The sequence below is a fragment of the Galdieria sulphuraria genome (genome assembly GCF_000341285.1).
Source record: "Galdieria sulphuraria unplaced genomic scaffold scaf_13, whole genome shotgun sequence".
In the NCBI taxonomy this organism is placed as follows: Eukaryota; Rhodophyta; class Bangiophyceae; order Galdieriales; family Galdieriaceae; genus Galdieria; species Galdieria sulphuraria.
Genome location: NW_005178462.1, coordinates 131,818 through 153,245, shown reverse-complemented (window position 1 = coordinate 153,245; position 21,428 = coordinate 131,818). Strand labels below are relative to the sequence as shown.

Here is a 21,428-nt window from a genome sequence, read left to right as displayed (position 1 = left end):
TTAGTTTCTTGTGCTTTGGTGGTTGTTTTTCCTCAGTTATAAAGCTGGAGTGATGCCATCGACCACCTTCATCATAATGTCGTATGAGCCTTTTTCGGTGAAACTCGTCTGTCAACCAAGATACCTTCAAAAATACTTATCCGAAACGTCTCACGAATATTCACAATCGACTTACCTCAATACAGAAACTTTGGTCTTTGGGAATTTTCATAGGACATATGACGACAACCCCACCACCCAATAATAAAAAGCGAACTTCATAGGTGCGCCTTTCAAGTAGACAAAATTTGCGTCAAAAAATATACCAAAAAGAAAGAATAAGGAATACCCTTGGGCCGATTGGAACACAATAGCGTGCTCCGAGTCCTTTTTCCCCAAACGAAGTCCATAGTTGAACTCTTCTTTTTCTACAACCTTCTCACTTGATATTATCCCAAAACCACTAACGTCCGCGACAAATCTACAACGCCTGTTAAGCGAACTTTACAAAGCATTCTTTGTACATACTTGCATAGACTTTTGATTGCATATGTTCTACTTTCCTCGGGAAATATCGCAGTACCTTCCCCTACCCAACGACCACTAGGCAAGACTCGTCTATGCAAAAAAGACCACAACAGCAGCGATACCGACCTCTGCAACTTTGGGGTTGCACAAAATGCCGCAAAGGACTCCTGAGATCCTACGCCTTCAACTAAAATATCGGAAAATAGTGACAACTTCTCCGTTCAACACGAAAAATACTTCAAAGGTTGAATAGAAGTACCTTGTTGGAAGAGGAAATAAACGAGTTGGTAATCTCGTCAGTATCCCCAGGTATATAACGTACTACATCCAACTCTTTGAAGAGTCAGCAAGCGGGAACTAGTCCCCGTACTTTACTAACCTTGTAACTGACCATCGTTGTTATAGCCCACGGTAACCGTTGTTCCACAAAGGAAAAGGCTATCGTTCAGAATTCTAATAGTTTGTTCAACTCTGAACCGAACTGGATCTCCCATAATATACGTTTGTACCGAACCGCCTGAAATTGCGGAACCCTGTTCAAAATAAACATAACCTTTCCGACCCGATAAGAGGTAAAAGCAAGCGTTAAAAACCAGCTCACCCAGAGCTTGAAGCTCATCTTCGTATACTATTCTTTTCTCTTCTATATCATAAGGTTCTTTTGATAGGGAAGTTTCAATTCCCTTCAGGGTAGTTCCCTTGGCATCGATAGTGACTGGACTGCAAAGTTGACACTTCAAAACGCATCTCTTCCTTTCCTCCAATATACCTAACGCATCATACTTCTCAACGTGAGTGTTGTCTTAAGTTTTCAACAAGCACAAACTCTTGCACGGTTTCCTTGGTAAGTTCCGAGGGTTGCTACACAGTTCGTCCACTGAGTGTCCTCAATGACTGACATTATTCGAGAAGGTCGTTAAGTGGACAGCTGTCGAAATAAAGATCTACTTCCACTTTCTTTGTCTTGATTGGGTTGGAAATTTGGAAGACGCCTGGGCCAATTGTCAACTTACCAATAAAAAGCTAACGTCGTTGAGACATTTTGGAGTAACGTGGTTGGAAGCGAAATATGTAGTCCTATATAAGAGGAGGTTGCTCTCTACAATCATCGATTATTTTGTTTGTTCAAGAATTGGTGTCAACGTTCTTTCAAGTTTTGAAACGAAGACAGAAGCATATCATGAGACTGCCATGGAAAAGAGCCTCGGTGGATAAGGCCAATGAACTTCAAACACAAGACTCTGTTGTACCCATGAAACCTCACCAGTCGATTGAGGCAGCGGTTGAGGATCCTGTAGATGAAGAAGAAACGCCGTTCGAGAAAAGTTTCGAAGATGCGATGAAAGAGTCATTTGATATTGGTGGTAGAAGCCGTTCATCTTCTTATGACCCTAATGATCCTGACAAGGAGTATGTGCCTCCTCGGAAGATGAGTTGGTGGATGCTTACCATGTTAATGTGTGGATATATGGTAGGAATTGGAGTGTTATCCATTCCTAGTGCTTTCCAAACACTTGGTTGGGTGGGAGGTGTTTTCATTCTTACTGGAGTTTATTTTATCACCACAGCAACAGGATACTTTCTGTATTACATGGGTCTGCGTTATCCAACTATACGGAGCTATGCTTCCATGAGTCGTCGACTCTGGGGAAAGGCAGGAATGTATTTTACCGCGTTCATTGCGTATTCCTACTTCTTTGCTTTGTTGACAAGTGACCTGCTAACGTCATCCTTGACTTGGAAGAATATGTTGCAGAAGGAACATATATGTACCGTGGCATTTGCTGCAATTGCATACGCCATGTTGCTTCTTGCTGGCCAAGCCCGAAGTCTGTTTGAAATTACTTACATCGTTCTAGTTGCTATCACGTTTATAGTGATTCCTATAATCCTTGTTTGTGTGAGGTCTCCAGTAATTGGTGCAGGTCTGGCGAAAACATACGCCAGTTCGTCAGCATCCTTTTATGAAGGTTTGACTGCAGCAATGGATATTATTTTTGCCTTTACAGGTCACTTGATTTATTTTGAATTTATGGCAGAGTTGAAAAGAGTAGAAGACTTTCCAACAGCTTTATGGCTTTCACAAACCTTTAGTTACGCATGTTACTTAACGTTGTCAGCGGTTGCTTATTATTATCTTGGACATACTGGAAAGATGGAGAGTCCGGTGACGTTGGTTATCAAACATGGTGCCATACATTATGTGAACGATGTTTTTATGGTAATTCATGTTACTATTGCTGGAACTATTGGTGGAAATGTGTTAAGTCGAGCAGTCCAATGGGGTTTTCAGCCACTAATTGCCGGAGGCTTGAGAAAGTTTCGAGATGGTTCCATCCGTAACAGACTTTGGTGGTTACTTTGGACGGGTGTCACTTACGGCGGAGCATTTATTGTAGCAGAGTTGATTCCTTTCTTTTCATCCTTTATTGGCATTATGACTTCATTATTCTCTTCGTTTTTGACGTTTATGGTGCCAAGTGCATTTTACTTTTGGGAATTTTGGCATGACACTCGCTGGTATCAAAAACTCTTGCCGTTTTTCTGTTTCCTTGTTGGTTTTCTTATGTTGACATTAGGAAGCTATGGAACTTTCAAGAGTCTGATAGTTGCCATTGAACACACTGGAAAACCCTTTAGTTGTACTCGAAAATTCTGAAAATGCTCCTTTGTGTCGTATTTATAGATGAGATGCATAATGCTTGGAGGAGACTCTTTCTAAAAGGAAATGTTATGAATAATATCAAGTACCACAGTTTGCACAAATTTGGACAAATAAATCGTATTGTTGATGGAATGAAAAACATGCTTCCTTGAGCTGTGAGTATTTTCAACGACATTTGATTCCCTCCAGTAAACACTCTCCGTCTCTTTGTTCCATTGTACCATACAACCTCCTTTGCATTTCATCAGCTCTAAATACGACTAAAATCCTTTTCCTACCAGTTTGATGTACAAAGTAAACATTTTCCGTATCCCTTTTATCTAAGAAAAGCCCCGCCTCCAGGATAACCATTTCTATAGCTTGTTTCCATAAAACAACGTTTATATTGTACCAAACAGTAGAAATGGTCCATGAAGACTGAGAATTCACGAAATCAAATGGAACTCTGCAACAAGTCAAGCCTTGTAGCTTTGCCTAAATGGTCGTGAGAATAAAGCAGCTTTGTAACGACAAATGCATACCCGACGAAAACAAAATTGGATATAGTCCTCTACAACACCCCCTTCACAAACAAGCCAATACAAAGACCAGTGAAAGGCAGCAGATGGTACAAGAAACTTATCAACACCTAAAATGATCCATTCATGTCTGCAAAAAAGTATGAAAACAGCGTTGTTCTAGTCCAGTGTTTCACATTTACCTAGCTCCCTTAAACATTCCCATATCAAGCTTGGTAAAGAACTGTTCTTCATTGCTCCGATAACCATCCAGGGACTCTGAAGGAAGTTGTTCAAATCCGATTTCGCCTCTCGTGATCGAACGTAAAAATTGGGAAATGCATTCCGTTGATTTGTTCCCATTTGGAATAATAGCAAATCGGACTACACGTGCTTGCAGCTCTTTCATTAAAATTTCAGATGTACATGGTAACACCTGTCCTTCTACGAGTATTTGATCCAGCCTAAAAATATGCCGTCATCCACTCGGGAGTCAAATAAAGTTCGAATGAATCACCTATTCCAATTAATGGAGTCCGTTTGTACAGAGAAAGATCCAGTTTTAATAACGAAACGACTGCTATTTGTACAGAAGAGATTATAACGATAATGAAAAGAAGGAATGCTCTTCTCAGGAGCATCCACCCTTACAAATCTTCTGACTTGCACCGTATAGTTCTCCGGGTTAACCGTCAACTCGTGATATCTGAGACAGTAAGATAGCATCAATGAGTTCCTTGATGATAAAAGAAAGATATTTATGCCTTACTCTCTTCCTTTCGCAAGAACACAGCGGATTTGGCCGATATCTTCGCCAGGAAAACTGGATTTCTGCCTTCTACTGGAAGACTTGGCATGACGTTCCATGGTTCTCTCGTATAATTCAGGAGACGCCAAATTTTTCCAAAAGATTTCATCACTCAGATGTACCACTACCTAACTATCATCAGCCATAGACTATCAAGGAACTTGCTAGAAAGAGAGAACCTGGAAATCCTGAACCATTCTTTGACAAACTAGCTCCTTTACGAGAGCCCTTGCGCTTTCACTAAATAGTTGTGGATCCGATTTTGACTTTGAAGGTAAAGGTAATGTATACAAATACTTGCCCAAGTAAATATTCCACAGCTTTTTCAACCCAAGAAAGTACCTACCTGTAAAAAGTAACTCTTCGAAAAAATAGAATTAGGAGCAAACTCAGTCGTCAATGGAAGAACACTTGGCTCTAACAAATTATTCCACATGATTCGCCTTTGTATATCTATAGAAGGAGGTTCTTCGCATGTTTCATACTCAATCCAAGGTTTGATGTCTTCAAGGGAAAAGGTAGGAAAGTTAGTATCCGAAGTGAAGGGAAAGATGCTATGAGCCCATCTTGTACGATTTGAATTAAGCTTGGTTTGAGAATCCTTCAACAACTCCACTGCCGATAGATGATTCCTATAAATCGATTTTCTTGTCATGTCACTAAAGCATCGTTATTCAGAATGCAATTATTTGATTTTCAGACATAAAGAGCTTACAAAAACTTTCCATAGGTTGCTTCATTAAAAAGCTTAGAGAATGAAAGATGAAAAACAGATGAAACTTACTATAAATTTCATAACTAGGGTTTCTTTTCTGTTCTTCCCTGGATTTTGTCGAATGAAACAAATCAACACTTGTCGAACGAGGCAATTCTAAATTGAATGGAGAATGAGACACAGCTGTCTATGCTTACTGCTTCCTTTCTGGCAGAAAAGCACTTACTGCTAAGCAAAGCCACTTGTGAATGCTTGGCATTTGCTACCGCAACGCGATTATCATGAATGTGCATGGCTGTAACAAAGTTACTAGATTCCAGTTCAAGGTCATTAGAAAAATCCTCCATATAGATTCTTATTTCGTTTCGAGGTGATGCAGTTTTGGCTAAAGATGACGGGAAACGAGGTCCGATAAATCTACAAAACATATGTATATACTCTGAGTATCAATCTTGCGGAAACCAACCTTAATGGAAACCATTCCTTAGGAAACTTGTAATATATGGTCCCCATCTTTGCTGTTCTCTCCATTTGTGCAATCGATATAGATCGAGATAAATGCACTAAAAATATAAACATCATTTCATAAATATATTCAAGACCTACTCAAAATATTTGGATTTTCTTCACGATTCTTCCACATCTTGCTCGTATGTTCCATTTGGTTCTTGGAAGGTTGCAAAATGAATATGGGTGCTTGGTCAGTAATGGGAACTCCTACAGATAATATCTCCCATCCTATAAACTTTAATGACAGATCCTCCTTCTCTTCCTATATTTTCTCTTACCTACTCCGTTGCTCATTAGACGTCGTTTCGTTAGCTTTATAAGGTTCTCATGTACTTTCCAGACTCCTCGACTGGCGGTAAATATTACCACGTGATTTCCTTCATGTCCCATGAGCTTCTCAGATCGAAGAAATTACAAAATTACCAGTTGCTTTTAGTTCTCGGTCAATAAAATGACGTTCAAAATCATTCAAACAGACATTGAACGCTTCCAACAAATTGCTTTCTTCACTCCAAGAATTTTCGGCAGTTCCAGGCAACAGTAACGAGAATTTCGTTTCATCGTAATCAACATTTGTCGTATATTCAAATCGTTCTAGCAATAAAGATGACCCAATCAATAGGGGAAAACGATAAAATAGTCGTTTCAAAGATCCAACAACTCTAGGAACGATACTCTTTGAATGGCCAACTCGTTCATTTGTCAACAAGGGCTAAACTCAAGTCTCACACGAATTATTTCAAAGTAGTAAGAAATATCTTACAAAATAGAGATCACTATATGGTCTATTATTTTCATCCGTTAGAACATGTACGGAACGATGTGAGTCTTTCCGATTCAATAAAGGTTTAGAGGAAAATCCGGCTTCCCAAAGATTATTATAGAAAACTAAAAATAAATAAATAACTTGCTGCTAATATGTGTGCATCTAACAAACCTCGACTGAATACAACAATGCTCAATATATGCCGAAGACCATCACTATTCCATCTTTCTAATATGCGCTCCATCAATTCAACAACGAGCTCAAAATAAAGTCTGCCATCCATTGTCTCCTCCCATAACTCTTTGGAAAACTAGTTGTCAATTCAATATGATGCATACAGTATTAGAAATGCAGAACAATACTCACTTCAATAAGCCAAACAATCTTTGCACTCTGCGAACGAAAGTTGAACTTGGTTTCATGGCCAATTAGACCAGACTTCACTTGCAAAGTATCCATGAAAAGAGATTTGACCTGCAAGAAACTAGTTGAGAAATAAAAAATTTGCAATGAGGAGTTGAACTCACACTTGCTTGTATACGATCTAGAAAGAGTATTTTTCCTGAATAAATACACTGACCATTCAGGAGAAACTTAAGACGCCACATTTCACTGGAACTAAGATATTGATTTTTGACCAAAACCTCGACAAAACTAATAGGCTTCACTCGCGGACCGAGATTGGCAACTTGTATCAACTGACAAAAAAGTTATCAGGTCAGAGAAGAAAATGTCTTATACTTTACATACACTGTGTCCTGTAAACTGAAAACTCTCCGCAATATTTTGGGAAATACTGATTTCAGTTTTGGTGCCTTGAATACTAGTCCTATCGGTTACCTATATTATTCGGTAAACAGAAGCATTCAACTAAGGAAGATACGAACTTTCAAAAAACACGCTCCTTCTGATTCTCCTGGTTTTGAAAGTCGCAGAATATCGCCACAACTAACCTGGAGAAAATCTTTCCGATCCTTTAAGCCACAACGCATTCTATTCTAGTCAAGCTGTTTACCTGGATTAACGAGCACGTCTTGGTCTTGATAAAGACTAGCATTATGTATCCGAAGATGTAGCCAACGAATAGTGTTATTTTCAGATGCTTCTCCAGGCTGTTCAAAGTCATTCTGAACCATCAGAGAATCAACCCTTATCCAAGAAATACTTTAGGAATCAATTCTATTGAAAATCCTGACAGTCTATCTTATTCTTTTGATACAAATAGGAAGATATAAGAGAGTCCATATTCTTTAAGTTATATGATATTTTATGAATCGTAGAAATTGGTCTTATCGGATTGGTTGATGAACTTAACATCCGTATTGAGATATGCGCCTGTACAAGTTTCACTTCGTTATCAGCTACCGTTACCTATCGATAGTCACAACGTTGCTGGTGGATTCCGTCTTGAAGCTTATCGAATGAATTTGTTGGCTATGAATAAAAATGGAGACCAACTTTACGTTGCCTATGGGGAGCACGTTTTCCTCTTTCAATTTCGTGAAAGACAAAGTCCAGTTTTTCAGGGAGAACTCTCCGTGGCTCCAGATACCATCAACATGATAAAGTAATCTTATTGTTGTTTTAAACAACAAGTAGCTTAACCAACATTTGTACTTTTAGGTACGCGGAACTAGCAGCAACAGGACCCATACTTGTAGCAGCTTGTGGAAATCCTGTGGTTGAAACCGGAGCTGCAGTTGTAAGAAACAAGTTTATAGACTTGGTTTGTACCATTTTGACTCGGAGAATAGATTTACTTTTTGGATGTTTCTACTGCCTCACTCGTTGGTGAGGAACGTGTGATTTTCACCATGAGCTGTTCAGGTATATTATTTTCTCGTTTGTTTATGTAATGTTCATATTATATTCTGAAAGTGTGGGGAATCAGTGTTTGTGAAAGAAATGGTCTAATAGCTTTGAGTTCCAATGATCATTGTATTAGTATGATTCGCATATGTTTAGAGAACGAATGGGGGGTAATTGAAAGATTGGAATATTATGGAAACAATCTCAACGTAGAATAGCCTCAAAATAGATTCTTTATTGTTCCTTCTGCTTGTAGAGGTCATCAACATAATATTCCAAGCATTGATTTTTCAGCTCAAGGAAGGTATTGTTGTTATATTTTTTTAAATAATATTAACCTCGTCCTTATTCATTTATAATATAGATTTATTGCTTCTGCCAGTATCGATGAAACATTGCGAGTTTGGGATCTTACCACCGGCCAATCTGTTGGGTTTTCTGAAGGTTGTCGAATAGAGAGAGAGGAAGACAAGTGGGGTTGGGGTGTTAAGTGGTTGCCCATAGACTCGGTGAAGATCATAGAAAAGGATGATCCTCTATATTCTTATTTTTTTGAGTCCACAAATACTCTCACGCAGCCATTGCTTTCAAACTATAATGAGGAAGAACATTCTGCTACTCAATTGTTTAGGAGAAGAAGACAGCCGGTTCAGATACAAAATGAACAAATACAGTCCATTCCGCAGATATTATTGCATCCCGATTGTTTACTTACAGATGATTCTGAACAAGGTGGTTTGATGTTGTTGTTGCAGGAAATTGGTTTGTCACTTGAAGACTTACAAGCTATGAAGGGGGAGAACCGGAATGACAAGCTTGTAGTTTTCACGCAAAGGTAATTTATTCTTCTTCTTAATAATCGTTTAGTGCTTCAATTCATCATGATAATAGAAACTTTCTTCACCTACTAAGAGGTGGAGACCTGTATCAGTTGGTGTTTCTTCCACAAGTAGTTCCGTTTAGCAATTCTGGAAGTTTAATGCGTCGTGGTATGTTTCGTTTGAACTTACTTGATTATGCTCCCGACTTGTCACTGCTTGCAGTGGGTAATCAAGGCATCGGTTTGTTTTATTCACTGTCATTTACGAAAGGATGACATTATCTGTTTCCGTAGGAACTGTATCTTTGTGTCGTTTGCTCCGTAATCGAGTAGGTGAATTTCGTATCATTATTGAGGATATCGTTCCACAGAGGACAGCAATGGAAGATGAACAAGGTGAGTTTTATTATCGTAAGTGGAGAATATGATTCAAGAAATGCTCTCATTCTAGTGCCTCTTGCTGGACTTTTTTTTAGAAAGGGCAATAGTTATTCGAAGACTTGTCCATATTACCAGTTGATTCTGGTCTATCTTGATGGAGTCCTTCAAGTCTATGAAGTAGAAAGGAGAACCGAAACAAGCCCTCTAGACATTAGTGCTTGTTTTATATGATTGATATTTATTTGTATGACCTTGTGTTTTATTGATTGATTTGGTTCTTCATTATAGTACACTGAAGTATTTGGAGTTGCTTGGAAATAGGAATTTCATACATTTTTGAAGCAAGCACAAAACTGAGAACTACGATTGCGTCTGAATGGAAGAATGAGCTCAACAAAACGATGCCAAAGTGACTTTGTTAGATCGTATTTATGCCAAATTTAATGTTTCAGAATGTTGTTTGTACAGAATTGAGTGGGAATGCTTCTTAGAAGCTGCTGTTCTTGTTTCAAAGAGAGGAACAAGAGAGTTGTTTTCCTAGAGTGTTTCAAGTCACTGGATTGGAAGATAAATAGATTGTAGTTGGTATTTCTTTTGGTTTTGCGTTCAAATAGTATGTGACGATCATAACTATTTCACAATGGATGTTGTTGAAATTTCATGAAATCCATAAATATCTCGCAGATTCCATTTGACGAAGTATTCTTGTTCGACTATGGAAAGAAAAATTTCTTTTCAAAGCATCCTATTCCAACAATCAACAGGTTCTTGCCACTGCCGCATATTAGCTTGCAGTAGAGGTTACTGGTATATTAAATTGTCGATATGGAATCGTAGAATCCTCAGGAACCGTGGAATACAAAACAGTAGGCAGATATCCGCTAACCAAACTTTCCTTTCGCAAGAAAGTGGCCTTCCTGATCAAGGCGAAGTCGTTTCACCTATACCGAATTCTTTAACTCGCTTATCTGAGAACAGCCTTTCTGCCGTAGGTTCTGGAGTTTATACTTTTTCCATCAAAAGTTGAGATAATCTAGTTAATAGCGGCCACAGAGGCAGGCTATAAAAGACTATTGATTGATATAGACTTTGAACAAGGTGATTCAACGTATACGACATTTAAAAACGCTGTTCCATTTTTACGTGAGTTACTGAGGGTGATAGAAAGTCGAAATTGGCAGACTACTACAACGGTTGGCAGTTTTCATTGTATTTATCTATTCAAGTTTACGTAGTTTGGACATCTTTAGCTTTTGTTCCCTGATGAAGGAAGTGCGGCCTTTGCAAGAAAGGATTGGAATATTTCCAAGTGTTCGTTTTTGAGTTTTGGATCATATTCTGGAAAGGACAGTAGCCAAGATTGGTTGATTATGGTAAGTCTTCTTTACTAGAAATGTTTCCAAGGGAATGATTGTGTATAGATATGTCCATCTGCTGTTGATGTGGAAGCTATGGAACAAATCGTCAACAGAGAGTCACCATTCTTAAGTAAAGATGCTCGTCCAATCATACTTATCAATCCTAAACTAGTGGATATGGGAGCAACAGGTGAGCTAACCATGGACAACTTTTTATTGTGATAATCTTTGTTCAGGTCTAGGTTTTAATGCAAGACAGCTTCGACAACAGTTCCTGAGCACATTTGAGTCGATTTATTTTCTTCGGGTATATACGTGGGTAAGAGCTTCATTGCAAGTCGTTACTCTGAGTTATATTGAGCTCAAAACAAGGGAGTCGTAGTTCGTCAATATCCATTCCGTTGGAGTGTTTGGTTGGATACAGCGAACTCTGATGAAAACAGTTCTTCAGAGGAAGCTCCTTATAGGTACATATTCAACTGATGATTATTCGAATATTTCGACAACTGAACATGCATAGGTTGTTGAGAACCTTTGAGAATAAGCCTAATGATGACACTATTCAAGAAATATTTCTAAAGTCCGTTCAAAAGAAAACCTTTGGAACGCAAAGGAAGAATTGGTTTCAATCCTTTGTTGATTTTCTAAAGNGGTATTCAAAAGGTTAACGAAAAGACTTAAGATTGGAGGAAATGAGTCATACGGCTTCCTTTTCCGTAAAAATAAAGACTTTGGACTCTACAGAATATGAAGTCTCTGTAACCAACGTAATTATCTTATACTTGTCTTGTGTTTGTTTACTTATTGTTCTATGAAGGACACCAGTGTTCTACAACTGAAACAAAGACTAGTGGAGTTGACAGGAATTCCTTCGGAAAGACAAAGAGTTATATTTCGAGGACGAGTTTTGAGTGATGACCGTACCCTCGGCGACTATAAAGTTGAGCAAGGGAATGCTTTGCATTTGGTTTCCCGACCAGTGTCCTCAGGGACGGAAAGTACTTCGAGAACTGCTGACAGCAACGTCTCGTCCAACGAAGTGCCTTCAGAGGGAATGGTAATTTTGTCTCTTCTTATTAGTTTTATTCTCATAAATCTTTTCAAGGGCATTCCAAGGGGAGCATCGGTTTTTATTGGTTCTATGAACATACCTATAGGTTCAGAAGAGATTACTGGAGTTGCCGGTTCCATCATCCAATCTATTCAACAAATGATGAGGTTTGCTCAAAGTCGTTCGCAGTTTTCTGGTCAAAATGCCCAGCCACAAAATATAGAACAGGTAACATTTTGTTATGGTTATTTTGAATTGTTGTTGGAAACTCTATTTTAAGATCCTGAGAAACACGTTTCATTCCGCGCGTCAAATCTATCAACAATTGCAACAGCAAGTCTCACAGACACAACCAGATGACCCAACCTTTCCCCAACAGTTACCTTCCAACACGGCAAGTCTTTAAAGCTAAGTTGCCTTTCGAAGTTTGTTAACCCATGTGAGATAGATCAGTGCATATTTGATAATTTTACAAGGCTTGTTAAGCAGTTGTCGTCTACTTGAGCGCTTTTTGGAGTCTATGATCATGAACTTGGAGTCTCAAAGGAATACTAATGAAACTGATTCCATTCGAGGAATTTCGTCTCGTGTAACTACAACCTTGTCTTTATTTGTTCCATTATTTTCACAAATACTGAGTGGCTCACGTGCATTTACTAATTCGATGCAATCAACTCAGGCGAACAATGTGAATAGAGGTATAAGCTCGAATAGATTTCTTACCACGCATCTTATTTAGTTTTTGCAGAAAACACAAATGAACCGCAACCACAACAGCAAATGTTACAGAATATATTGCAGTCTTTTGCTCCTCAAATCACGAACATGATGCAACAAATGTTTTCGTCTGCAACAAGTGGAGTTAATGCACAAGGGTTTATTCATATCGATAATCTTGGTATGGCAACCAATCATTCTTCGAAGGACTAAAATGTCTTTCATAGGTACTCCGATAAACGCAAATACTTCAAATCAGCCAACATCAGATCGTAGTCCAAATATATTTGTCTCGCAAGCTTCAGCACAAACCAACAGTGACACGAATACAACGGAAGGTACTCAAACAGATGCAGGATTCTTTGTAAGTTCCATGTTTTACTTGTGTTTCGTTTGATCTAAATCACTTTTTCCTTAAATAGATGAACTTGGTCAATCAACTATTGTCATCGTTTCAACAATCTCTTGCAGCTTCCAGAGCCAATCCTCACTTAGTTTCACAAGGCCCCAACAATGATGTTGGATTACCTTCAGTTAGCAGTGTTCTTCGCTCGTTTATCTCTCGTATGTAAATAATTAGTTGTGTAAAATAACTTTTTACTTTAAAGAAGGGGACCAAATGGAAGAAGCAAGCATCATGGAAAGAATAATTGGCATTGTAGGAGATCAGCTGTCCTTCTTAGACCTCATCGGACTGTCTCAAGGGAACACGAGTTGCATTAGGCGAATTCGTAGGCCAGTTCGAGAACAGTTATTAACTCAGATTTTCCCCGGTGAAGGAGACTTATCAGTTCAAGTAGGAATAGCTTCCTTCATTGTTTATTTCACTAAATAGGTTATGCAAGATTCGTGACGTTGTTGAGAGGATTGTCGATAACGAGATAGGTCCGGAATTGGAGAGATTCAATAATCTTCCAAATGTTCAAGAAAGACTTACAGAAACCGTAAGAAGTGACACTTTAAGTATCTTAATATTAAAGTGTATCTCTTCCAGGAGATTCGTAACAAGATGGTGCCCATCGTGAAAAAACATCTCGAGAACTTATTTCACTATCTGCTGGAAATAGATGTTTACTCTGATGAAGAATTTGAAAGTACTTGTCGTTCTTGGAGTTATCAAGTAGCAGGAGAAATGACTTATACTTTAGCGGTAAAGAACTAAAGAACGATCCATTTATTTTTTTTTCAAACTTTGTGGTTAGACGATGATGCGCAATGGACGTTCAGACGCTTTGGAGAGTTTGAGAGAATATATTTCGACTCGAGCAACCGAAACTTTTGGTACACAACTTGGTGCCATAGCAGCAATTGGAAGTGTAGCAATCGTTCATTTTGCGACTGATGCGTATGATCAGTGGGAGTTGCAGCATTCATCTCGAACTATAAGAGATGATGGAGGACCACGAGAATTGAACTTGAATGCAGGATCAGGTGATGCTACACAAGTCATTGCTCAAGAACAACTTAAAGCAGCAGCTGCTGAGTTATTGGCAGAAATGGAAATAGACTCTGACCATGCAACAAGTTCGCAAGCAATGAATGCATCTTCGTCACAAAGAGATGCACAAATGCGTCTAGTTGTGAGTCTCTGTTTTGGGTATAATATCAATTTTTTATTTCTCTTTTGGATAGGAGAATTTTCGTCATTCTTTGGGACAAAGTCTTCCTTCACAAGTTGTCGAGGACTTGACACATCGTGTCCTGCGAGATCTGGATCATTTGAAGGTCAGTGTTTACTACTTGGAACGAGTGAATTCGCATTGACTCGTAATGAAAGAATGTGAAACGGAAACCTTTAAGTAAAGCATATCGAAGAGGATATTCTGACTCTGATATGCATGAAAGAGCAGCAGATACTCCCAAATCCTTATCTGCCGAGGACTCACACAAATTTGCAAAGCATTTATTAAGGCAGGCAATGCAAGAGGCTGAAGTTTCCGATGAAGAAATAGAACAGGTACTCTATTTGGTCGAAGAAATGATTGCTTTTTCATTACTTTTATTTTCAGATACTTGCTCGGTTTGATCAAGAAAGAATTGGCGAAGTGTACAGCGACGAACTGATAAGAAGCTTTTCTTCACGAGTCTGGTGTGACTCAGACTGTCAAGAAGAACGGTAAGGCCTACTTTCTATTTGAGTGTTTGGTACTTGTAAAATTCAAAAATTTCGTATGATAGTTTTCCCTTTGTGTGTAGGCAAATTTCTGGTATGAAAAGGTGAATTAGGTCCAAAGTCTCAATGTCTCTCGTTACCCATAAACTTCAGTTTCTTTTGGGAACTGGTTTATTCTCGTAGTCTGCCGACGCCAGTTGTTTTGCTTTCTAAAGTTTTCTTTTTTCAACTTTGAAGTTATTCCCTGAGAACGATGCATACCTCATATTCTTCCTCCAAAGATATCTTTTTCTTCTTAGAAATATCCACTTTTAGTTCTTCCGCTAGTTCCTTCGGGAATCCCTCCAAACGATCCCTGGCTTCTTTCACCTGCATATTGGCCATATAAGTTCCTTTATAAGTTTTCTAGCTATCTTAACTTACCTCTACTCTGCCTTCCATTATATAAGCCATGCCGTATAAACCACCAAGAAGGAAGGTAATAAAGGGTAGGCCTACTTTGTAAACATGGGAAGGAACCCTTTCTAACATAATTCTTCTTCGGAAATTTTTTGGAATGCTTTTGATTCAAATATTGGTTTACATTTTCCATCCAGTTACTGCATGAGAGAGATATAAGATGCAATAACACTTGTCGTTTGACAAATTGCACAACTGAGCATATTTATCTTGAAATCTTTTGACAAAGACTATGCTCCAAATACTTCTCACTTAAAACCTATTGAGAATAAAAATTGCAGACAATGTATCGTAACTTTAGGTGTGAAACTGAAGTTGGAAAATATCTATTTGCACAGTACAACTAAGTGATTGTTCTTCACCGCAACAAGAGAACTGAAAAAAAACATAAATAAGAAATGCAGAAACCTTTCCAACTATGAACTCGTTGAAATGTATAAAGCCAAGTCTAATCCACGACAGTTTTATTGTTGACCTCCAAGTTTTTGCTTTTCTTGTTGCATACGCTTGGCTTTTATCTTCTCTGACCAAGTCATAGGTCGACTAGTCGGTGCTTCCGTCGAAGATTTGGTTTCTTCTGCTTTCTCCGGGCCTACAACTTCCGGGACTTCTCTTCCATCTCTACCAGAAAGTTCCTTTGATGTGGAAATGTTATCAGAAGTATTCTTCTGTGATATTTCTTTGGTTCCATTGACATTGTTCTCCAGACTTTCTGTCGCTTTGGCTGCTTCCTCTTCATCCTTTTCTTTCCTTTGTCGTTCTTCTTCTGTTCTTCTCCATTCTTCAAATAATTGCCGTGCATGGTTCCTCAGTTGTGCTGTTAATTGCTGTCGTTCATCTTCGATGGATAAATACAAAGCTTTGTCTTTTAGATCTTCTTCGTGACGCTTTCTAGCATTTTCTACTATTTTCTGTGCTGTTTCTTGCGCAGTTTTCACAAACTGTTCCGAGTCTTTTCGGTGCTTCTCCTTCAGTAAGCTCCATTGCTCTTCTCTTAAAGCTCGATCGGTGTAATCCAACTTCTTTGCATAACTCTGCAATCGTCGTTCTATTTCTCTTCTTTGCTTAAGTTCTGCTTCTTTCTTCTTGATCATAAGGTATTCTGCATTGTTCAATTCTTCCTCTTCAATATCAACTGCACCTTGTTCCGTCAACTCCTTTTTCAGCTTACTGATTTCAGCCTTAACCCAAACTTATCAAAAACAGGCAACATAACACATTGGACGACTATTTACCTTGTCACGTTCTTTCATTTCCCTTTCAAGCCTTTCTACAGTCCTGCGTTTCGCATCTTCTTGAACTTTCCTTCGCTCTTCTTCTTCTTTCCTTTGTTGTTCAAGAGAAGCTTGCGTTCTTGCCTCATGTTCCGCCTGAGCAATTCTCTTCTCTTGCTCTTCCTTTCTTCGTTCAATAATACCTTTTCTTGAAAGAATTTGTAAATGCTCTATTTCTGAATTCTGCTGATATTGTTGTAAAGCTTTCTTCATTAGTTCATTCTTCTGCTCGTACTCGGATTGTAGTTTGCCTTCCTTTCGAGAAATCATCTCTAAACAACGAAGGAATCTCGAAGAAAGAAGCTTCAAGTGTGAACGCATTTCCTAGGAAAAATTCAATTCCAAAATCCTGACAACTTTGAATCAGTTACCTCCGTGTCGAACAAGTTAGACTCGAACAAAATACAATGACGACGATGATCGATTCGGACTTGCAAAACCCTTGCTTTCAATGCCTCTAAAGCTATAGTTTCTATTTCATCATAACTGCAGAACTTTCCCAACTTCTTCAGACGCTCTAGATCCATTGAATCATATAAAAGACACAACTGTTGTAATAACCGAAAAGCTGCAACTTTCTTAAGTGGCTTTATATACTCTTGATAAGCTGGCTCCTTCTCCATAAATGATAGGATTGGCTCTAAACGGTCTGCAAGGCGTAAAGCATTTACATCTGTTTCCAATATGGCATGTAAATTGCGAAGTTCCTCAGCACAATTATCCAATACGCTCCTCGACTGCACTTCGGCTACTAATGTCTCTCTTAGTGGAGACGATGCGTATCCCAGTAATGCAGCCATCCTTGCTTGACGACTTCCATCATTGGTCCAACCTGCAGCGTCCAACTGCGAAAAATAATCAGCAACGAGTGCTCGATGTTGGTCGTAGACTGGTATACAAAATACTGCCAAAAGCAACTTCGATGCCATGGTCTTCAACTCATCAGCAGAAACTCCCTTGTGATGTTTTAACAGAAATACATATAAACGATATAAACTACATGCGTGATATAGCGTATTCTCAGAGGCGTGAAAAATCTAAAAACAAAATTTCAAGCTTTTCAAACTAAAGCACTACAAAAATTTACCTCAACGAGACGCTTGTAATAGTTGACCATCATTTGTGCCTTAAGAGCCTTTTTTGAAAGGCCTATTAAAGTATGAATATCTTCACAAGTACGATAAGCTTCTTGCCACAACTCCAACTCCACAGCCGTGTTCAACTGCGCAAAACGCGTTTCAAGGAATCGTTGAACAGTATCAGGATTTGATAGTTGAACATCATTTGAAGCGTTGCGTGGATATTTTATCAGTTGATTCAAGTGTTGGCGGAGGATATCACACAGACGGCGAAACTCCACAAGTCTCTTACCGCTCTGACAAAAAGTAAATGCCTTTTCTGCCATTTCGTGATAACAAAGTTCCAACTTAGAATTTCCTTTCAGAATATCTAATACGATCCGATATATTTCCCATATGAATCTCATCCAAGGAACAATGTTTTGCCTCTCTGCTCTTTCTTTTGTTTGCTCTGTTCCTGCGGCTTCCAGTAACAGAGCGAATGGAGTTTCACTAGAGTCGTCCAAATCTTCCGAAACTCTGCTTGAAACTGTGGTTGAAGAGTGAGCAGCTTGCAACTTGGCCAGGGAAATTTGAATCAAATACCGAACGACTGTTTCTAAAGACTGGGAATAAACGTGAGAGCACATAGCTCGGTACTTATGAAGAGCTTCTTTGATCATAAGCGTTCTTTTCAGTTCAACCGCTAATTCTACAAACTTCAACATGACCCCTTCAAAAGACTTGTTCCACTGTCTCCTTCGATTCTGCGAGTCTGTTATTACATCGTAAAGGGTCTGAAGAGCAACGATGTGTTGTCCAACTTTGAGGAGCTCTACATAACAACTCGATGAGAACAGTTCAAAAGGAGAAATAACATACTCACGTTCAGCTCTATTCAAAGCGTTTTCTGGTTTCGGAACTCCTAAAGGTGATTGCTGCATGTAAGGCATATTCATGCCTCTTGGAACGAAGGAGTTGTTCTTTCCTCGTGGTCCCATCCTAAAAGTAAGACAAACAGACTAGACGGAGCACCACGTCAAACTCTAAATAGCGACGATTTTTAAGGCTACAATCCATTCGGATTGTAATAACCATTTCAGCAGGTCAGCGGAGAGTCTGTGAGAACGAATAAAGCAAGTTGATGGTTTGAAATAAAAAAGTGTGCATCTAGTTTCGTTGGACAGTACTATAGGCTCTAAAAACAGTCTAGTATTCTATCTCAGGTGTCTTGGGGAAACTGTATACAGTGTTAAAACAACAATAATCCTTCAGTATGAACTACATTTCAATTATTTCTCAAACGATGTCATACATAGAAAAAACTTGAGTATTATTTTTCACTTTTCGTTCCTTTTCACTGCACTTGCAGAGAAGAATTCCTATTAAGCAAAGTCGATAAGGACCATCCATCGATCACTCTCCAAAAGACCCGCATTCCATTCTTTTCAACCAAAGATTTGAAATTTTGAGTCAATGCCTTCGCAGCAAATACAATATTCAGAGAAATATTACGACGATACATATGAGTATAGGTACTATAAAAGCTTTTAGTATCTTCGAACTCAATCTCAAACGGGTATATAGGCACGTTATTCTACCCCCAGATATAGCAAAACTACTCCCAAAAAACAGGCTGTTGTCGGAAGCAGAATGGCGTGGTCTCGGAGTTCAACAATCAAGAGGCTGGGTGCACTATGCAATCCATCGTCCGGAGCCAAATATATTACTTTTCAGAAGACCTAAGCAAACAGACACACAACAGACGCAAAACAACATAGTTAGTAAGCAACAGCAGAGCCAAGAGCAGAGACCGGTGGACGTTCTCCCATAAAACTAAATAACAAAGTGCCACTCAACTGGAAATCTCTTGTCGTTATCTTAGTGGATTCTTTCTTGGTTAATGAGTTGCAATAAAACAAAAGTTGCTTAGATGGAGTAGGAATAGATAAATGTGTGTAACTTGTTGTGGTTTGTCCCAATTTTTTTGGTATTGTGCAGAAGACCGCTCATGTTAGCTCTTGGGAAACAACTTGCGAGGAAAGTGTTTTCTCGCAATCGTTACAACCAGAAATTTTTCGAGCACTCAGCAGTCACTAAACCTGCAGAGAAAGCCGTTCCGGACCCTGTAGTCGAATCTGATGCGCAACCTCAAATAGACTCTGTCGATTCCCTAGGAGTCATATCTGGTGTGCCTGAGAAACATTTGAAACGAAGAGTTAAAATTTATAAACCTCCAAGGCACGCTTAGAACAGGTTTATGGTCAGATTCAATGAAAGTTTTCTTTAGGACAGCCACACAACAAGGAAGAGGCTCGAAGTATGCCGTTTGGAAACTAGAGTTTGAGAAGCTTGAAGAAGGAGATCGTTGGACGAATCCTTTAATGGTACCCATTTTTGTTTCTTTATTGCCTTTTACTGAGTCTTATTAGGGTTGGACTAGTACTGGTGACCCGCTTTCTCAAACTGCTGTTTATTTTCCTGATAGAGAATCGGCTATAGAATATGCAAGACGTTATGGTGCATATGATTTGTTTCAAAGTTGTAAGTTTCTGTAGTAATTCTTGTGCACTTAGGTTTGTCTTACATCATTTACGAACCGGAAGAGGAGGAAGAACACATCAGAAGTTTCAATGCTTATGGGAAAAGTATGGTTCATCAATGGAATCATAACGGAATTCCCAAATATGAAGACGAAGAATGACAGCTTTGTTTAGTAGCGGAAATAAGAAGCTTGTTTACGAAGCACTAGTTGTTTGGGTGTCCTTTCTGAACAAAAAGGACAACAAAATTTGTGTTTAACTGAATGTATTTCGGCAACTGTTTTTTTGTTAAAGTAGCCTAGTGGCCAATTTAAGCGTGTCCACTCTATATTTCCGTATTCGTCTATGCAGACTTTCGATACACCAAAATTGTAGAAAAACCGTACTTATCAACGACCCCGTTTCCTTCAGTCTTGTTGTGTATAGTCCTTAAGTAAGTCATAAGCATAAATTTGGATGCTTATACCCGGAATAGTTTTCAACATGTTCATCATAGTTCCACGATAGAAACTCCGAAAACCTTCATTCCTCCACATGGAAAGTATGCAGTCTAAAATGGATTTGTATTTCTTCAAACCAGAACGTGAATTCATTTGCATTCGACGTCTGACCGTATCAAAAGGATAAGTAATCGATTGCGCAATCACACCGGTCAAGGCACTTAAAGACAATTTTGATATATGAACATGCATCCATATTTTATCCTCTTCTGGAACAAATGTCTTTAGGAGATCGTATGTGATAAATGCAGTTGCAATGTAAGGCATCATACCGAATACTGAAGTGCCTACTCCACTATACAGTCCAAAAAAACCTTCCTTGCGAGCAATCTGTTTCGTGCAGTCCAGTATTGATGCATATTCTCTGGAAATCCCTTGGCGAGAAACATCCGCAGCAAAACGCGTCCTTACGAGATCCAAAGGATAAAAGATAAGTACTGCACTAGTACCAGCCAAAACTCCGGAGCCTACTTTCCGCAATATCAAGTCAAATCCATCATAGGATCTGTTCTTGGGTAGAAACACTTGATTTTTAAAGTATTCATACAGGAATAACTTGAAGCCAGAACCTGGTATACTTCTTAGGAGATTTACTCCATTTCCTCTCCAATAAGCCCAAAATCCTTGTTCCCTTGGAATTCCTATCCAACTTGAGCAGTGTAAGTTGGAAAGTTCAACGACCTACTTTTGAGGGCTTCCATCCCTGTTCGATAGCGAGCATATGAAGGTAAAGGAGTAAGAGGTTGAACCTGCAACAGAATTTTTGCTCTATCTATTGGAGCGACTAGTGTTTTTGAAACGGTTGTAGCAACAGCAGTCAGGGACAAGTCCCAAAACCGTTCAGAACACATCAATCAGAAAATGGTTACATTATGTG

The 21,428-nt window shown here is 38.9% G+C and overlaps 10 protein-coding genes across 14 annotated transcripts; 5 read left to right on the top strand and 5 right to left on the bottom strand.

Moving 5' to 3' along the window:
• Positions 1-4: 4 nt before the first annotated feature.
• On the bottom strand, positions 5-1,535 carry Gasu_20050 (hypothetical protein). 2 transcript variants are annotated; one of them, XM_005707232.1, is made up of 10 exons: positions 1,334-1,535; positions 1,109-1,289; positions 887-1,060; positions 767-840; positions 634-722; positions 508-582; positions 329-460; positions 176-269; positions 117-124; positions 5-66 (listed from the first exon to the last, which is right to left on the bottom strand). In XM_005707232.1, exons 1-10 carry the CDS (start codon positions 1,406-1,408, stop codon positions 33-35), a joined length of 936 nt encoding a protein of 311 aa, XP_005707289.1. In that variant the 5' UTR covers positions 1,409-1,535; the 3' UTR covers positions 5-32. The 2 variants fall into 2 exon arrangements, with proteins under 2 accessions (XP_005707289.1, XP_005707290.1); XM_005707233.1 differs by having other exon boundaries at positions 634-719.
• Positions 1,536-1,615: 80 nt separating this feature from the next.
• Positions 1,616-3,190, top strand: Gasu_20040 (amino acid transporter, AAAP family). The gene has a single exon (XM_005707231.1). The coding sequence runs from the start codon at positions 1,688-1,690 to the stop codon at positions 3,164-3,166; it is 1,479 nt and encodes a 492-aa protein (XP_005707288.1). The 5' UTR covers positions 1,616-1,687; the 3' UTR covers positions 3,167-3,190.
• Positions 3,191-3,194: 4 nt separating this feature from the next.
• On the bottom strand, positions 3,195-7,625 carry Gasu_20030 (hypothetical protein). 2 transcript variants are annotated; one of them, XM_005707230.1, is made up of 22 exons: positions 7,484-7,625; positions 7,356-7,432; positions 7,219-7,308; positions 6,996-7,166; positions 6,835-6,942; positions 6,640-6,778; positions 6,466-6,590; positions 6,126-6,414; positions 5,981-6,079; positions 5,799-5,930; positions 5,659-5,755; positions 5,419-5,609; positions 5,262-5,348; positions 5,193-5,211; positions 4,824-5,136; positions 4,687-4,773; positions 4,439-4,605; positions 4,187-4,375; positions 3,873-4,133; positions 3,694-3,820; positions 3,451-3,646; positions 3,195-3,404 (listed from the first exon to the last, which is right to left on the bottom strand). In XM_005707230.1, exons 1-22 carry the CDS (start codon positions 7,602-7,604, stop codon positions 3,226-3,228), a joined length of 3,264 nt encoding a protein of 1,087 aa, XP_005707287.1. In that variant the 5' UTR covers positions 7,605-7,625; the 3' UTR covers positions 3,195-3,225. The 2 variants fall into 2 exon arrangements, with proteins under 2 accessions (XP_005707287.1, XP_005707286.1); XM_005707229.1 differs by having other exon boundaries at positions 3,235-3,646.
• A 120-nt stretch (positions 7,626-7,745) lies between these two features.
• Positions 7,746-10,110, top strand: Gasu_20020 (hypothetical protein). Of its 2 annotated transcripts, none has more exons than XM_005707228.1 (9): positions 7,746-8,035; positions 8,092-8,170; positions 8,223-8,295; positions 8,347-8,447; positions 8,496-8,581; positions 8,642-9,112; positions 9,169-9,338; positions 9,392-9,493; positions 9,549-10,110. In XM_005707228.1, the coding sequence occupies exons 1-9, from the start codon at positions 7,773-7,775 to the stop codon at positions 9,707-9,709; spliced, it is 1,506 nt and encodes a 501-aa protein (XP_005707285.1). In that variant the 5' UTR covers positions 7,746-7,772; the 3' UTR covers positions 9,710-10,110. The 2 variants fall into 2 exon arrangements, with proteins under 2 accessions (XP_005707285.1, XP_005707284.1); XM_005707227.1 differs by having other exon boundaries at positions 9,392-9,508; positions 9,574-10,110.
• Positions 10,111-10,115: 5 nt separating this feature from the next.
• On the top strand, positions 10,116-14,750 carry Gasu_20010 (hypothetical protein). 2 transcript variants are annotated; one of them, XM_005707225.1, is made up of 22 exons: positions 10,116-10,466; positions 10,516-10,671; positions 10,729-10,851; positions 10,900-11,026; positions 11,073-11,155; positions 11,209-11,303; positions 11,357-11,488; positions 11,519-11,603; positions 11,654-11,893; positions 11,942-12,115; positions 12,168-12,285; positions 12,364-12,585; positions 12,636-12,785; positions 12,832-12,968; positions 13,027-13,168; positions 13,216-13,400; positions 13,450-13,548; positions 13,599-13,754; positions 13,807-14,184; positions 14,237-14,329; positions 14,382-14,561; positions 14,614-14,750. In XM_005707225.1, the coding sequence occupies exons 1-22, from the start codon at positions 10,194-10,196 to the stop codon at positions 14,722-14,724; spliced, it is 3,459 nt and encodes a 1,152-aa protein (XP_005707282.1). In that variant the 5' UTR covers positions 10,116-10,193; the 3' UTR covers positions 14,725-14,750. The 2 variants fall into 2 exon arrangements, with proteins under 2 accessions (XP_005707282.1, XP_005707283.1); XM_005707226.1 differs by having other exon boundaries at positions 14,382-14,653.
• Positions 14,751-14,754: 4 nt separating this feature from the next.
• Positions 14,755-15,275, bottom strand: Gasu_20000 (uncharacterized protein). Its single transcript, XM_005707224.1, has 3 exons — positions 15,141-15,275; positions 14,979-15,086; positions 14,755-14,926 (listed from the first exon to the last, which is right to left on the bottom strand). Exons 1-3 carry the CDS (start codon positions 15,246-15,248, stop codon positions 14,867-14,869), a joined length of 276 nt encoding a protein of 91 aa, XP_005707281.1. The 5' UTR covers positions 15,249-15,275; the 3' UTR covers positions 14,755-14,866.
• A 59-nt stretch (positions 15,276-15,334) lies between these two features.
• On the bottom strand, positions 15,335-18,585 carry Gasu_19990 (translation initiation factor eIF-3 subunit 1). Its single transcript, XM_005707223.1, has 5 exons — positions 18,395-18,585; positions 17,538-18,343; positions 16,822-17,487; positions 16,412-16,774; positions 15,335-16,357 (listed from the first exon to the last, which is right to left on the bottom strand). The coding sequence occupies exons 1-5, from the start codon at positions 18,507-18,509 to the stop codon at positions 15,641-15,643; spliced, it is 2,667 nt and encodes an 888-aa protein (XP_005707280.1). The 5' UTR covers positions 18,510-18,585; the 3' UTR covers positions 15,335-15,640.
• A 330-nt stretch (positions 18,586-18,915) lies between these two features.
• On the top strand, positions 18,916-19,476 carry Gasu_19980 (cyclin-dependent kinase regulatory subunit CKS1). Its single transcript, XM_005707222.1, has 2 exons — positions 18,916-19,043; positions 19,096-19,476. Exons 1-2 carry the CDS (start codon positions 18,985-18,987, stop codon positions 19,340-19,342), a joined length of 306 nt encoding a protein of 101 aa, XP_005707279.1. The 5' UTR covers positions 18,916-18,984; the 3' UTR covers positions 19,343-19,476.
• Positions 19,477-19,485: 9 nt separating this feature from the next.
• Positions 19,486-20,430, top strand: Gasu_19970 (NADH dehydrogenase (ubiquinone) Fe-S protein 4). The gene is made up of 4 exons (XM_005707221.1): positions 19,486-19,749; positions 19,799-19,895; positions 19,941-20,028; positions 20,085-20,430. Exons 1-4 carry the CDS (start codon positions 19,520-19,522, stop codon positions 20,210-20,212), a joined length of 543 nt encoding a protein of 180 aa, XP_005707278.1. The 5' UTR covers positions 19,486-19,519; the 3' UTR covers positions 20,213-20,430.
• A 4-nt stretch (positions 20,431-20,434) lies between these two features.
• Positions 20,435-21,425, bottom strand: Gasu_19960 (mitochondrial carrier, adenine nucleotidetranslocator). Its single transcript, XM_005707220.1, has 2 exons — positions 21,237-21,425; positions 20,435-21,192 (listed from the first exon to the last, which is right to left on the bottom strand). The coding sequence occupies exons 1-2, from the start codon at positions 21,400-21,402 to the stop codon at positions 20,459-20,461; spliced, it is 900 nt and encodes a 299-aa protein (XP_005707277.1). The 5' UTR covers positions 21,403-21,425; the 3' UTR covers positions 20,435-20,458.
• Between the last annotated feature and the right edge of the window lie 3 nt (positions 21,426-21,428).